Source organism: Hyalella azteca, unplaced genomic scaffold (genome assembly GCF_000764305.2).
Source record: "Hyalella azteca isolate HAZT.00-mixed unplaced genomic scaffold, Hazt_2.0.2 contig2140, whole genome shotgun sequence".
NCBI classification, from domain to species: Eukaryota; Metazoa; Arthropoda; class Malacostraca; order Amphipoda; family Hyalellidae; genus Hyalella; species Hyalella azteca.
The window spans coordinates 38,902-54,896 of record NW_025932426.1 but is presented as its reverse complement, the minus strand read 5'-3'; the positions used below and the strand labels follow the sequence as shown (position 1 = coordinate 54,896).

Genomic DNA, 15,995 nt, shown 5'->3' with positions numbered 1-15,995 from the left:
TCTCATGACGATCAAGCATTTAAAATTAGCATAAAAATTTGGAGTCAGGGGGAACAAGGGACATGATAATAGTAATATTTACCTTTCGTTCAGTTCATATCTCTGAAACACAGAATTATAACTTTCTCAACAGTTTTTTTAGCGAGTTTAAGTTTTTTCAGCAGTTTCTGTGCTCAACAACTCATGGCCGGTAGCCAGCGTAGCTCAGCAGTCCTCCGTGTTGGCACTCGCCAGCAGTGGTCCGAAAAACTTTAAAAGTAGGCGCTAACAAAGTGAACTGCGTCACTAAACTAGACTCGGTGAAATCAATCGTAGTCAGTGAGATAGGAAGTCAAGACAATCACGGTATAATTCGACCTCATAAATTTCCATGAATAATTTTTTCCGAAGAACACAATATATTACGATTCTTTCATTGAATGAATGTTAAGAAAGTATAAATATCACTTGATTGCTTGAGCCGCAAATTCACTATAAGTTTAATGGCAGTGGAAATGCAACAAAAAATTCACAATACCTCTCTATAGATGACGCTTCAGTATCCAGCTACAATTTCATTAGCTTAAAAATTCTAGAACGCAGAGACATTTGAATCCAAAATGGGCAAGAATTACGTTAAATCTAAATTAGCAACCGAATTACGTAGCAAAAAGCAGATAAACTCATCTATTTACAATTTCGAGTAGCAGAAAAAAACATAAGTGGCAACAAACTAAGCTTCGATTTTAAATATACAAGACTTATGAAATTCATGAAACGAAAGTGGTAATTAACGCTCCGAGAGTGAAAACTAAAATTTTAAGTCACTGAATGCATTCAGTTGAATGCGGGGGGCGCATTGATATATGTACAGTTCAGCAACTCCTCCTTCCATTCTCCGTCAGTCTAGAATAGAAACTGTTTGACGTTAAACCTATACACGGTGACGCATATCGAGCATAAATGCATTAATAAACTAGTTTAGAGTCTTTAATTTTTCTTGAATTGTAATATGTATCTTAGCATGTCAACAATGTGTATAAACTTGGTTACAATTAAGGACAGACATATATCAAATAATTTTTAAAATAAATGTGTCAAACAGACTTAAAACAAATGTTACAGCTTTCAAGTCTCTATCTGGCACAATTTAGTCACAAGACCTAATTATTTAGACCTATTTAGTTTCTAATGCATGACCGTCGCAAAGCCCAGTTCATGAAAGTCAAGTTGCCCTCCAGTGACGTCAGAGCCACTGCATCTTGGCTGAAACATATACAGATATTTCGATGATTCCTCCGCACTGTCTTCATTTTATTGTGAAATTTCATTGGCAAATCAAATTTTAAACACAGGTGACATTTTATACGGTTTATTTGATGTAAAATTTAGATCTTGGCAGTACCAAAGATTCTATGGCTTATAAGCTTTAAATTTAAATATATACTTCGTAAATTTGACTAAAACTGATCTTCAAATCTCTCTAGCAATCGTTTCCTATTTCACAACAGCCCAGTCATGTGAAGTTTCAAAAGACGATAGGAAAATTATCAATAATCAGAGAATTTCAGAGTTAAATAATTTTATTATTCAATATCATTTAACCTCTGAATAAATGTTCAAAATTACAACTGTATTTTCCATTTCGTTTAAATTCCGAGTACCGAGACGCAAACTCACTGGATTTTTGCTGTCAGTTTTGGTACACGCGGAAGTCGCTGAGGTAAGTCCTGGCTGCCTGAAGCATGCACTGCAGCTGCGCCTGATAAAGGGGGCAAGATCAGGGGAATTTGGGATATGATAATAATAACAGTCACCTTTTTTGACAGTTTATATCTTTGATTATTTAATGGTCATAACTATGATATTCTCCAATGCTCCATATATGTATGGGGAATATGATGGTTTTGGAGTAAAGTTAGGCAGATGATCTATCTTGATTTACCGGTAATTATGTTATTCACCTCATTGATGATGAACTGCTGGCGGTAGCGGCGCAGCTTGACGGCGGTCCTGTAGACGTCGACGTCCTGCCGCTCCTTCAGCCTGTCGACGACGCTCAGGACGCCCGCTGCCAGGCCACAGGCAGTCACGCCATCCCTGCAATGAAGACATTTTTCCTTCATCACATTTTGTTTGTGAATCAAAGATAATGGCGGGTGTTTTATCCTCCTGTATGAACCTGAAGTCGTTCTCTCCGTCATACAATAATTATTGATATAATAATAATGTGAAGGTAAGAATACTAATGCATGCCCTCACCCGCAGACGAGCACAGTGGGCCCTGCAGACTTGTTGGGTGAGCTGCAGCAAGTGTCGGCAAGGCGGACCAAGGAACTGACGTCAAGAGGACAGGCCATCCCGCGAGGCCAGTCCATCACCTCGTACACTAACACTGCAGCTGATGTCTGAGGCAGAAATTGGGAAACATCTTGATTTGTGGTATAGTTTTCGCTACATTTTGGCTAAAAGTTTGCTTTTCTGTCTCAATGCGCAGAATTTTTCAAATAAATTCAACAGAAAATATATAAATATAAATATATTATTCATAAATGCTAATTAGATTATAATTTTTTGAAATAAATTCTTCGTAGGTGCTATGATAGGCTAGCGATGCAACTTATTTCTAATGCATGAAATCTGAACGAGGTTTAGCGGTACAAGATACCAAGTTATTAGCAATATGTACAATACCACATCACGGTGCAACAAGTGGTCCATGTTTTACCAACAAAGATAAAAAATCAAATTTCGTTTGCTACCGAATTTTCTTCTACTTCGTTACATTTAGCCAAACAATAGTGCTCCTGGCCCATTACACAAGCATTGATCTCACCGCGCCGACTGCGACTGAAACGCGATGGCAAATGAGGTGAGAAGCCGCGGCCATCTTGGCTACCGTCTTCACCTCCACCGTCGCCGCTCTCAGTGTAGCGCCGACTGGAGGGAGCANGTTGGCAATGAACCGCATGCAGCATGCAATAAAATTTGCATCGCCATTGATGAAACGTTCAGTCCACACCAACATACTTTTGGGGTGACTGGAGGCAATGTCCAGAAGCATGCTGGCGAGCGCGAGTGTATCGGATGGATCTCCTTGCTGCGGCCACGCGGCGTAGTGGTAGTGAGTGACGTCACGCAGCACAGACTTGCCTTCCACTTCCATCTTTACCTGGTACAGGGGAACATAAATTACTACACTGTCGTGAATAAATGAGGTGTTATTTTTCAAGTTACTCTCAGAGTCTATCAAATGTTAACGTAAAGCCTTTCAATAAATTAATTGAACCTAAAATTAAGAACATCGTTGCATCTTTGAAACATAGAATTGAATTGCACACGCTCCTTGTTTCGGAATAACCTCGGGCAAGAATTTTAACCAATTCCAAAATTCATTGTTAAGGTCTGAATCATTCCCGTGGTGAGTGGGACAATAGGTCAAAAATCTTTAGCTTAGTGACTGAAATCTTTGTTAAAACATATTTGTTAATTCGTCTCCGATCACACGGCGTTACCTCACTACATAAGGAACAATAATGAGATGCGTCTGAACTTTACCTGGATGCGAGAGACGTTGTAGCTCGAGGGGGTCTCGGTAGACAACATCGTGACCATCACAGATACCGGCGGATCTTGAAGCATCACCACGCCGTCATAACTGAAGTATTGGCCGCAGCTTTCCTGATGAAGACGAAAACCGTTAAAATTTATACGTTACATAATTATTTGATCCTGTAGATTGTTACACATCCTTCGAATCTATGGCAAAACGCCTAATGTTCCAGAACCACATGAAATTGAATGGGATGAAATAAGTCCACTATTTACTCAGGCTTATTTTGTTTGTATCTTATGAGGCGGTAATTACTACGGCCCCAGACTCGCTATTCCATTTGCGATTGCCTGGATGGAAATTTGAAGTTAACCCGCTACCGACGTATGTCACTTTCCGGGAGCACAACTTTCAACTCAAATTATACGTAAACTATTGATTGTAGCATTCTGAAGACGTTTATACGCAACAGAGAACATTTAAAGTTGTACCTGGCGGCAACCTTCACTGCAAGTCATTTTGCGCTCACTGGAACGTATCCTTTTTGGGAAGTATAGGCTTGTGACAATATTGATCTGGTTATACTCATGTCAGGCGGTATAGGGTAAATTCGTGTTGATTGATTGATGGATATATCGCCAGCGTCCGTTCAGAGAAGACAATGACCAATAGCCATTGTATTCTGATGGCCATCGATCATACACAGCATAGAGATGAGAAATACTAAATTTTATTGCAGTTAATGTCAAATTTTGATCATTGAAAATTTTTCTGTTTATTTTTTTACTTTATTCTATTGGTGAATTCACGAATAAGCCATGAGTTTAATTTAACCAAAATCCCAATCTATTTCTAAGTTAAGTTATTTATCTACTTCGGTTCATCTATCGCTTCTCAAACTTGAAAGTTGGTTATTTAATGTATAAAAAAATAAATTCACATGTATGGGATTACAAAATGAAACATGAAACACAGTTCATTCAGTCCTGCGGCACGAAAAAATTCGCCTTCAATCGTCATTCATGATAAGAGAGAAAAACTACAGTTGTACTTTAAAAGCAGCAAATCGATTATACATGCAAAGGTACCAACACAACCATTGTAGACGCAAGGCAACTCACTGCGTTGTCCTCGATGAAGTCCCCAATCATAATGATGACGTTCACTTGCTGTTCGTCGATCATCCTCCAGAAGTCAGGGATCGTGCACAGCTCTTCGCTCTTGGGTCCTTGGGCGGCAATGTAGCGACGGTGGGGGCCGGCCCCCTGCGTATGAAGTGGCATGCTGGCTTTACTTACGCACAGCCATGCGTACACAGCTTTAGACATTAGACACACATTAATGCAGGCATGTATATACATTTATACAGGCATGTGCATACATCCATGAATAGACTGCCATAGACAAACATAAAAAATTTATACATAGGGCCATGTATACACATCAATGTGTAAACCGCTATAGATACACAAACAATGTATAGATATTCATAATACCCTTTGCTATAACGTCATTCCAAAAATTTAACTTCAAGTGTTGCAAAACTATTCACCTACTTGATAATGAATGTAGTTGCATTTGAAACGTCGTAATTTATAATTAAATGTCTCATGAAGACCTGATATATGAATTTTCAGGCCCTATCATCAGCCTAATTCGCCGAATTGGTATGAATAATATAAATATTGTCAATTAGATACACTCTTTGAGTTTCAATGGAACCTGCATTAAAGAACAACTTCTGCCAAACTACAACAAGATACACAAACTGTCACGTTCACTCAGCCAACGACACTAAACCATCAACAAGCAGCCACATTCACTACCTTACCATTGCATCAAAACCCAAACAGTCCTCAAAATACAGCGCTAAACCACTGTTAAGTGCACGAAAACTTTAAAACATCATCATGACTTAAAACAGAGCAATGGAAATCCTTGTACTGGTACACTTAGTCAAAAACAAGCAATCTTACACATGCAGCCGACCGCTATAGCAACTTTGGACACAGAGCAAAAATTCATGAACTTTCTATCATGACACACACGCGTACAAAAGCCAACCGTCCGTACCAACCATGCGCTATCAACCATGTTGGAAGCAGAAAACGAAAATCTACACGCATTCATCTTTTTCAGGACACAGTAAATTACAAACATCGACACTAAAGAAGCCGGGCCATATGACCTACAGCTAAATTAAACAGCCGTGTTTTACTGGAACGACTTGCCGGGGCAACAAGGGTCTGCGCGTCAAACAGGCCTAAAGGGAACGCGTAAGATGACAGGTGCGAGAAAATGTATGCATTTTCAAATATTTTCAATTAAGCAAAATCTCAACCCTTTAAAGTACAAAACACTAAACTTTATTGATAGAAACCAAACAATTTTCTTCTTTAGGAAATTACAGAATCGTTGCAAATTTTGGAATATTGCACATCACATGAACGTGATGCTTTACCTTGTTGTTAATTTCTTTTGGTTTCAAGCCGACATTGACTTTTAACATGTACCTCATTCAGCACATTGAAGATGTGGCATTTACATTACACTATAATTATTAGACGAAATTAACAATTAAATTAGAAGAACATGCACAAAGAACTTTGACACCTCCGTGGCCATCATTTTCCAGGTAAAGTTACATAGGAATACAATAGCGTTGAATGCTGAGAGAAACTTACGGTGATGTGGCTGGCGTTGATGTAATCGGAGTGCGGGTCGATGTACGCGGCATAATCATCGATCTCCAGCAAGTGCACCCTCGTGTCGTCGTCTGAGAACAAGTTTGTGTATCCCAATGAGCATAATAGGCAAACTTTGTGATGATATTCATGAAATATTCATTCAAAGTAAGTTACAGTGATATGATCTGGTATTCAGATTTTAAAAATACTTTTAAAAACATGAACGCCAGAAGGCTATACTCACAAGGTAAGTTGTTGCCGTATCTGTTCTTTTTTAGATTGCCAGCCAATGCTGCCACTCTTGTGGGTTTGTCGCGGTTCACCGGGATGCTCTGAGGTGAAGCATATTGGTGAAGCATTACAGAGAAATAAATCGAATGAACTTCTCAATACATATGATTTTAGTTGGATATTTGGCCAATAATAACATTGAATGAAATAATCGATCCAACAAAGTTTTATTGTCACAAAATTACATACTGCCACATTGCACACAGATTTTCCAAGCCGCAAACAAGTCACGATTGTCTGAAGAATTTGCGTTAGATTTCATATGAGACGATACACTGTTCCTATAATTAAATTTTGTTCTCTATTCATGGATGTAAAATCTAACCATGACGGAACACTGCCATTGATTGTTGGTATATGGTCACTAAGCTTGAGTTGTTCTTTCTGCAGTACAATTCAGAAATTGATGGAAATGTGGTTCCGCCTGAAGACGGAAATGAAAATTCAATCTTTGTTCTGTCGGTTAGGAATCGCCGCGAAAGTATCAATGTAAACATAACTCATAGAAATGCACAAAAGATCTGTATAGCATTGACAAAACTCACTGCAGCATCCAGGAAACGTTCTTTGGAGAAGTAGAAATAGAAAGGGAGGCAAACATGCGCTAGGCGGTTAACTAAATGTTTGCTTATAGGTTGATTGGAAGCATGTTACAGCATTTACAAAATCTATGCAGTGTGATGAAATCTGAGCAGTAGGTGTTGGTGATGGCTCGGAGTGGATTGTTTCATACTCCTATGTTTTTGTATATATGTTAGATGGAGTGTCAAACACCATTCATGTATTATAGACTGTTTTTCTGAATGATGCTTAATAAATAAGCAGTTTCAGTATGATGCTTATGTTGCTGTTTCTGGTTACAAATTTCCGCCAATTTTGTGTAAATATTGTTTATTTTTCTTGGGGTACTTCTGTTTGTATGGCAGGAGGCGGCATGGGCCTGTTCTCTTTTGGAGTGAAACAAGTATTTTGTCGCTGTTCAGAACTGTTTAGGGAGTTCTGATGTTGGGATGAGTGCCTACTTTTATTTGTTTGGAGTGTTGCTGCTTGGATTGTAATAAAGTGGAAGATTGCCTAATGACTGTAAGCTCTGGTCCATGACCAGAGCATATGTTGTGTAGCTAAAATTTCAGTGCTTAAATTAGGAGGGTTTCGTATTGGTGTTTATGACAAGTTTTGTCATTTTCATTTCTACATTGTTTTTTAGGCGTTGTATTTGTCGGGTCTGGCAGTGGCAGTTTGGGCATTGGGATTTTTTTGTTACTAAATCCCATTTTCGTTGGTCCCCTTATTCAAGAGCGACTTCGAAAGACGAGTACAAAATATAATTAGCAAATAACTGTATAATCGACTATGCGCGAATTATCAAAAATTTATAGGTACAAACAGTACTGCTAAAAGAATCACCTTATGAACAATTTTCTTTGAGGCAGGAGTCAGCTTCTTTATGGTCCTTGGGAACAAGTAATGGTCCGTGATCCTAAGAATCACGGGGACTATAAATATTTTCATTATTGATTTTAAAAAGCATTGACATTTATTCCCACCGAGAACTTGTGCTTCATGTACAGCGACCCGATGCTCTTGTTGAGGAACGTTTCGATGTTCGCCATAGAAACGGGCAAGTCGTCTGCCGGAACCCACCCGGCTCGGAAATCATAAAAGTCATCATATACTGAAATATAAAATTGCTTATTAGGCGTAAACAAGGGAATCTAATTCCAATTATTTGTTGAACATACAAAAAAATTAAATTCTATCGATGTGGTTTAAAATAGAAAAAACAGTTAAATTAGCATCTTCGCTCACTTACAATTTCAAAAGCCTTTTACATCACGTTTAATTATAGAGCCCAATTAAGGAGTGAATTTTTAACTCTCGTGATCCGTGTTAGGTACGGGACTGTGTATCGAGACAAACTATACTAGTACAGAGCTTTCAATTTAAATTCGGTATTATATATATATATATATATATAAGAATTTCGAACAATTACCGGACAAAATTGGTAACAATACCGGACAGGGGTTAGAAAACCGGACAAAATCGAGTCCGGTTATTAACTCTGCAATTAGTTTGTACTTAAAAACCGGACACGAAAATAAATGAACTACACTACCGGTCATTCTAAAAAACGCCAACCTCGTTAGGTTAGGGTTAGAGTTAGGGTTAGGTGTGTATAAAACCCTTCTTTATAATGCTTGACACCTTTATATATTTATATATCAAAGAGTCAGACAATTCTTCAGATGACGTCGGTAGATCGAAAGGCACATATCAGGAAGTACTTTTAGTTTATTAACGACGTTTCGAATGCAACAAACGTTCATTTTCAAGTTACAATAAGCATTAAATATTGAAATTTTGGTGGAAATAAGTACATAATATACGTAAATAGGATACTACAGTGAAATTTGTATTTTATTCATTCTTGACTGAGATTGTAAGTTAAAAGAATACCTTGTAATCTGATGAATGAATACATAACTTAATGAATACTGGGTCAACCCAAGACGTTTGACCTGTTTTTGCTAAGAGATTTAATAAGTAAAAATTATAATTTTATGACATGAATATTACCTGCAGATTCTCTGCAGTTTGCAGCTCCCTGATGAGCATCTCGCTGCTGTGCGTTCTGATCCTGCTGCGGATGTCGGGCAGGTTGCAGCGCTGCTTGTTGACCATATTATATCAATGACGTATTCGTTTTGAACCTTCCATTTGTAATTACTTCTATTTTTATTATGAGATAATATCAGTTATAAATATGTTCAGTTTCATGCACGTAGTGATCAGCTACAATGTCGTCCATTGTTCTGGGGTTGCGATGTATTACGGTATTGAAATAATTTTGTCAGATAAGGCAAGGTGGATCAAGTTATCGGATCATAAAACGAACTCCCTTTGATTATCTAATAACCTACAACTAAAAATACTCACCAAGTATATAGGTTATTTGCAAGAAGTTACATCGCACTGTGCAGCGAGAACATTAAATTTGTGATGCTGTTAATCGAACGTGAACAGTTAATGATCGTAAGTAAGGCCCGCACGAAGAGGTCAAAGTTATTCTACCATCAGATTGTAGTCCTAGTTGACATATTCCATTTCGATAAAAATGCGAACGTAATATCGAAACCAACGTGATACAAACTTAAATGGCGGCATTTGTCTCGTAAAGATGTGCATGCTGCAACGTAATGGAATGTAATGTACCGTGTTTTAAGTTTCGTATGTTTGATGTTGTTAATTAAAACAATCTCTGGCACGGTTTTGAAGATGCTGGGAGATTTAAACGCTCGAAGCACGTTGGAAGAGTAGAATAGCACGTTTAAAGAAGGTGTAGTTAATTGTGGCAATTGATGAATTGAAACGGATATTGTTCAAGGTTGGGTTTAACTGGTTAAAGAAAAGCTGGTAAAGGGACCCAAAAAACATGGTCAGCATCATTTCTACGTATAGACTTGAGCATTGCGTAGAGTGACTTGATGAACTCATCTATCAAACTCTTCTAGACTTGTATAGGTCAGCATAGTAAGTCTTTTTGCTGCACTGCATGAGGCGAGTCTTGCACACGTACGATGTAACGGAAGGGTGTCGGGAACCGGAGGCCGCACAGGGACTTGGAGTCTACGCAGTTTTTTGCGCCGCTGGAAGCTGGACCTGAAACTGGAAGGAGAGAACTTGATCCAGCACGTGGCATCCTTGAAACACGCACAGTTGATTTGGAGCGTGAGGTATGTGTGCACGGAGCAGGTAAAGGTATACTACGGGTAGAGTTAAACAAATCACCCAGTATTCATTGAGTTATGCATAGATTCATTAGATTACATGGTATTCTTATAACTTACGATCTTAGTCAGGAACGAGGAAAATATTCAGCTATCAGGTAATGTTAATACCATGTATTCTTACCGTGTATGATCTGTGGCAGTTACAATGCCAAAATAAAAGAACTTACACCAGAAGACCGACCACCAGCACGAGGATCACCAACACGACTATGGCGATGCCTACGCCAGCGCCTGCTGCCATTCCGCCGCTGTCGCCAGCGATGATTGGACGGTCTAACTTTACTAAGACGAATTCTTCTTCGTCTGTCACAATATAGGAATAAATTATTAGATTGTGCACTCATGCAACTTGTCAGAGAAAAGATCTCAGGCAGAATAAATTCCTGAAATATGGACATTACAGAAGCTCTACGAATGACTGAATCGTACCGCTTCGATAAGGATACATTTTACCAAATACCAAAATACTTTAAAAATATGAATGCTTAGTCGTAATGTTTCAGACCACGCTATCTCCACCGCATTTTTATTCTCCATGTGCTGCACGCTTCATGATATTTCCAGCGCATATAAATGCTCACGTTTTAGACAGGCTGACATCATGACGTGCATATAAATGCTCACGTTTTAGACGGGCTGACATCATGACGGCGACGCCGTACGCGTTGCCCTTAATCAGGGGGCAGTTGCTGGTGCCTGGGGCGGACTCCCCCGAGCCCAAGACGAACTCCGAGGTGCCCTGACACACGCCAAATATTTAATGAATATAACATTTATTCACTAGTTGTTGAAGTTAGTGAAATCACTTCACCATTAATTCAAATGTCATGCTCATTTATTCATTATTACCAATTGTTCTAAGAAATCGGTGAAATGTTTACTTTAGCCACGTGTCCAGCGATGAATACAGGAGCGTTCTCAGCACAGCCAGGCCGAGAACTGCGGCGGCGACGGTTGATTTGCATATGATTTGCTCTCCGCCATTTGTGAAATTCAGCAGTAAAATTTACTCCTTCCAAACCAGCACTGATATTATGAACCATGATCGTGAAATTTCTGTTGTAAAGGAGAAAATAATACGCCCCGTTTAATTCAAAAACTTTAGCTAGACTTGTACTAAAGTTACGTTAATATGTTACTAAATGGTTGCAGAAATTACTAGCAAGGAACTTTTCGATTCTGAACAGAACTCAAAATAGAATAAATTTATAAGTTTGATTTTTGTATTCAAATTACAAAAAAATTACAAATGAGATTTGAAATGAATAAAATTCATTAAAGATCGTGTATGATACTAAAAATCTCAAATAACGCTTGTTCCTTGCTTACGTCTGAGCGTCTCCAGCTTCGACGGTGGGAAGTCGTAAGGTTGCGTTGGTGTCGTAAATGCTCACGACTTGCAGCCTGTCTCTCACCACCGGAGCCTCAAACTCGGTTGCTTCTGAGGCGTTGGTTCGCAGTGAACAGCCGACGTGGTTGCAGCACCACGACGAGAAGTCGTACACAGAACTAGGAAGAAGATCGTCCATCTGCGCGATGGAAGAAGAAATCAGAGTTTTGACTCATACCGCGCAAGGGATGATATTTGATCAACTTTCCAGCGTCCGAAACGTTACTCTATTTCTTCAGATAAATTAAACGAGATTCTTAACGGAATAAAAAAACGACGAAGGCACACTGACATTGGTGAATATTGAATTATTCGGAGTTCCATTCTTAAATTGTGAAGACACAATCTTTGATTTTACCGCGCAAAAATATTTTTTCGTAATATAAATGGCAAGTTTGACCTCATCGAATTTTATCACTCAATGAATGCTCACCGATGGGTTCATCTGCTGCCCGTTGTCGCTGATGTCGTAAGTATTGTTAGATATGAGGTCGCCGCCGTGAAAAGTTTCAATAAAACATTGTTTTGTGTTCGCCCCAGACGGCGTAAACGAAACGTTCAAGCCCTTCAGCCTTCTCTTCAGCGTCATCGTTGGTGGTTCAGGAGCTGTAATTAGCGAAATTAATTAATTGCTAAGGAAAGTGTAAACTGACATAAAGTTAATCATGTCCGCAGAGAATTTTAAACTTATATCCATTTGTGCTAACGTTGGCATGTGAAATTGTTATAAATTATTATATATGAAACTATTTTGTTGGGGAATATAAGCCTATTATGTTAATTATAGAAAAAGTCACCGGCAAAATTTATCCTCAAACACCTATTAATAATCGTCATAATTTATTTCATATCACGGAGGGTATGTAATAGGAGGCTCCTGTTAGACTCAAGTCACTGACGAACAGAGAGTATTTCAAGGGTTAATCATCATAGTTTTGCCTTCATCATTACAATATTTTAGTTGTATTCGTGTATATCAGATAACGCATGGCTAGTCAATTTCCAATAACGCATTCAATAATTTATTCATCGATTATTCATGTAGATTTCAAAAATTTTAAAATAATAAAGAAACTATAATTAAAAAGCGCAAAATTGCCCTATAATTATTGCTCATTCAAATGTAGAAGAAATTTACTATTGTCAACGAATCTAATACTTTTTCAAAGTTTACCAATAACTTGAGTCAATATGTCATAGCCCAAAAGGTTAAAACAATAAGACATTTTAAAAAAGTTACATATAGATTTTGATGATTCGTCACTAAACTTAGTGAGATGAAAAAAATGATCACTAAATGAGTCATCGATTAACATGATTATAATTACTCGCATTTAAATCTCAATCAACAAATATTAAATATCAATATGGGTTTCAGCCAACGCGAATAATTGCAATTAATCTTCTGATTGCATAAAATCAGAAGATTAATTTGGGGGATTTCAAATCAGAAGATTGGGGGATAAAATATTCTGATTTCCCAACCCCCCCTCCCCCCCCTCTTTACAATCCAAACTATGTACAAACCTAAAAAAAGGCTTCGTTACACGTTAGGTATGGTCTTTACGAAACGAATGGTATATCTTTCAATGCTTGAAAACTGTAGGAAGAGATAGGTTTGCAGTGAGAGCAATTGCAACTTTTCAGGAGAGCCCGACAAATAAAGTCCCGCGCGCATGGGAATAGGCACTCAATGTAGCAAGGATACAAAACTAAACGTTACTGGAGCTTGATTCCAGTCAAGGATGGTGGGAATGACTGCATGCACACCACCCCATACGACGCCAGGCAGGTAACTGAAGTGCAGCTCAAGCAGACATTCTATATATAGTGCTCGGAAGCTAATTTACCCGTATCTTAAATGTTGAAGAACTCCGCCACCCCCCACCCTTTCGCGATCTGCCGTGAACGCCTAAACTTTACTGAAGGGGCCCGGACGCCTCCCCCTTTACGGGATCTGTCGCAAACGCATAAATCAACGTACAGAGATGATTTTGGTACCGTTGAATGCGTCAGAAAAGCAGCTTTAAGATGAGCATAAAAACCGAGAGGGCCAAAATTTCCGATTTTCAGGGTATACCCCCCCTTAATTAACCATTGAACCAAATTAAATTGGGTGAAATTAAATATTCCCCGATAATTTATTGTGCTAATGTAATTAATTGTAACATTATACGTAATTATTGGTATTGAAGATAAATAAATATAGAAACCATTTTTTTAAAACGGGTTTTTCTGGTGGTCACAAAACTAAAAACAATGAAATAAAACAAATAAAAAAACTTTTAAGGGGAGCGTCTGTGGCAATTTTAATCTCGGTTATTTACGGACGGATCGATTCGAAATTTGGTACACGTACCTATGTAGAACGGAATTCACGTGTGTGAATTCACGGAATTTTTCGTGTGAATTTTTCGAAAAATGAAAGAAAACGTGAAATTCTTAGAAAACGGCCAAAAAAGGGGTACTTTCTCCCCCTTTCTTAGAGGGAGGAAATCTCCTCCTAGGAAATCCTAGGAAATCTCCTCCTAGGATTTTCAAGCTACAACATCGAGACACATATCATTCGATGCGTTAAGTCCATATCTCAAGAATGATGTATGCGTTTTTTGAAATACTTTTTTTGTGGGTGTGGGGGCATTTTTTGTAAATTTTTCGATTTTACCCACCGCCACCCCCCCCCCTTTTTGCAGAATAAAATCCAAACTATAATGAAATTAGAAAAACGCATACTTCATTTGGAGATCTCTTAATTCCAAATCGAATGGTATATTTCTCATTGATGTAGCTTCAAAACTCTAGGAGATTGGTTTGCAGTGGCAATAAGTTAACTTTTCAGTAGAGCCCGACAAAGTCGCGCGCGCCTCGAAATAGACATTCAAGGGGGCCAGGTTGCAAGACTAGACGATATTGGAGCTCAATTTCTGTCAAGAATGGTGCGAACGACGGCACGAGAACCATCCCGTACGACTGCAGGCGGATAACTGAAGCACAGCATGTTCAGACTAGCTATTTTAGTGTCCTACCGGTGATTTCGGCCTATCTTAAATGTTAAAGAACACCACCACCCCTAACTCTTGCACGATCTGTCGTGAACGCATAAAGCAACGCACAGAGATGGTTTTGGCACCGTTAGACGCGTCAGAATGTAAGCTTTAAGATGAGTATGAAAAGATAAAAGTAAAAATTTTCGATTTTGACCGACGCTCCCCTTCAAAATCACGTTTTCTTAACGGACAAAAAAGAAAAACATTGACTCTTACATAACATTACATAACATTCTACATAACTTTGATGTTATGTAAAAGAGTTAATGTTTTTTTTATCCGTTAAGAAAATGTGGTTTTTGAAGGTATTTTGTTTGTTTTATTTCATTTTTTTTAGTTTTGCAACCACCAGAAAAACGTGGTTTTTAAAATTTTTTTATATGTATTTATTTTATTCTTTTTACTTTGGAAATTTTAGCAATTCGAATCATTTTCCAAGGTTGGCAACTCTGGATGTTCGATAAAAAACTCGATTCCCAAACGTGAATTTCTACGTTTTTTATTTTTTTATTATTATTTTTTAATTATTACTTCTGATGATCAAATCTTGAATTGTTAGGCAGCATAAGCATGCATGTCAAATTTGAAGTTTCTAGGATCTTCAGAAGTGCTCCAAATTAAGGTTTGAATTTTTGATGACAGACAGTCAGACGGACACGAAGAGAAAAGAAGAAAAACATGGTAAAAATCCTCGATAAACTCTAGCATTGAAAAAGTCCGTGGTTAGGATTCCCGAGATCCTGCGCCCACAGCGCCTGACCTGTTTCTCGTGTACTGACGCTTATCGTCTCCGCTGCAGAACATCCCCAATAAGAGTCGCTTGTGCAGCCCTGTACCTGCAGGACCACATAGTCTGCATAGTTTGATCAACAAAGTAATTTTTTAATTATACAATAATGCTGCGCGAATGAACTTCGGGTACGCAATATGAAGGTCAAGGCTTCATGCAAGCCTCATTGGCAAAAAATTCAAGTAAATTGAGGCTTTAATACAATTGTGAAATGAATTTTATTTCGAAGAGTTCCTTTTTATATGAAACTCGCTGACGTTTTCCAGAGTAACTGATACAATGCTCCGCCTGGACCATGTTATCGAGCTACTACGAAGACTCATTTTCCTGGAATTTTCATCGTTAATCTCCTTTAATTGAACTTTTATTGAAATCTTTATCACAGACATTTTTCTTTACTTTACCCTACTCTATCTTACTTCAAATTTGTACGTCCGATCAGGATTCAATCCCGTGAAAGTGAG

General features: G+C 38.3%; 2 protein-coding genes and 1 long non-coding RNA gene across 3 annotated transcripts; all 3 read right to left on the bottom strand.

The window, feature by feature from the left end:
• Positions 1–1,202: 1,202 nt before the first annotated feature.
• On the bottom strand, positions 1,203–2,924 carry LOC108668210. Its single transcript, XM_018155383.2, has 5 exons — positions 2,816–2,924; positions 2,242–2,387; positions 1,944–2,079; positions 1,660–1,741; positions 1,203–1,245 (listed from the first exon to the last, which is right to left on the bottom strand). Exons 1-4 carry the CDS (start codon positions 2,867–2,869, stop codon positions 1,673–1,675), a joined length of 405 nt encoding a protein of 134 aa, XP_018010872.1. The 5' UTR covers positions 2,870–2,924; the 3' UTR covers positions 1,203–1,245; positions 1,660–1,672.
• Positions 2,905–8,227, bottom strand: LOC108668208 (receptor-type tyrosine-protein phosphatase alpha-like). Its single transcript, XM_018155381.2, has 7 exons — positions 8,058–8,227; positions 6,464–6,551; positions 6,217–6,308; positions 4,654–4,797; positions 3,538–3,660; positions 3,002–3,151; positions 2,905–2,919 (listed from the first exon to the last, which is right to left on the bottom strand). Exons 1-7 carry the CDS (start codon positions 8,121–8,123, stop codon positions 2,905–2,907), a joined length of 678 nt encoding a protein of 225 aa, XP_018010870.2. The 5' UTR covers positions 8,124–8,227.
• Positions 8,228–9,101: 874 nt separating this feature from the next.
• Positions 9,102–10,564, bottom strand: LOC125179467. The gene is made up of 3 exons (XR_007157278.1): positions 10,472–10,564; positions 10,091–10,179; positions 9,102–9,180 (listed from the first exon to the last, which is right to left on the bottom strand). It is a non-coding gene; the product is annotated as an uncharacterized LOC125179467 (long non-coding RNA).
• Positions 10,565–15,995: the final 5,431 nt, after the last annotated feature.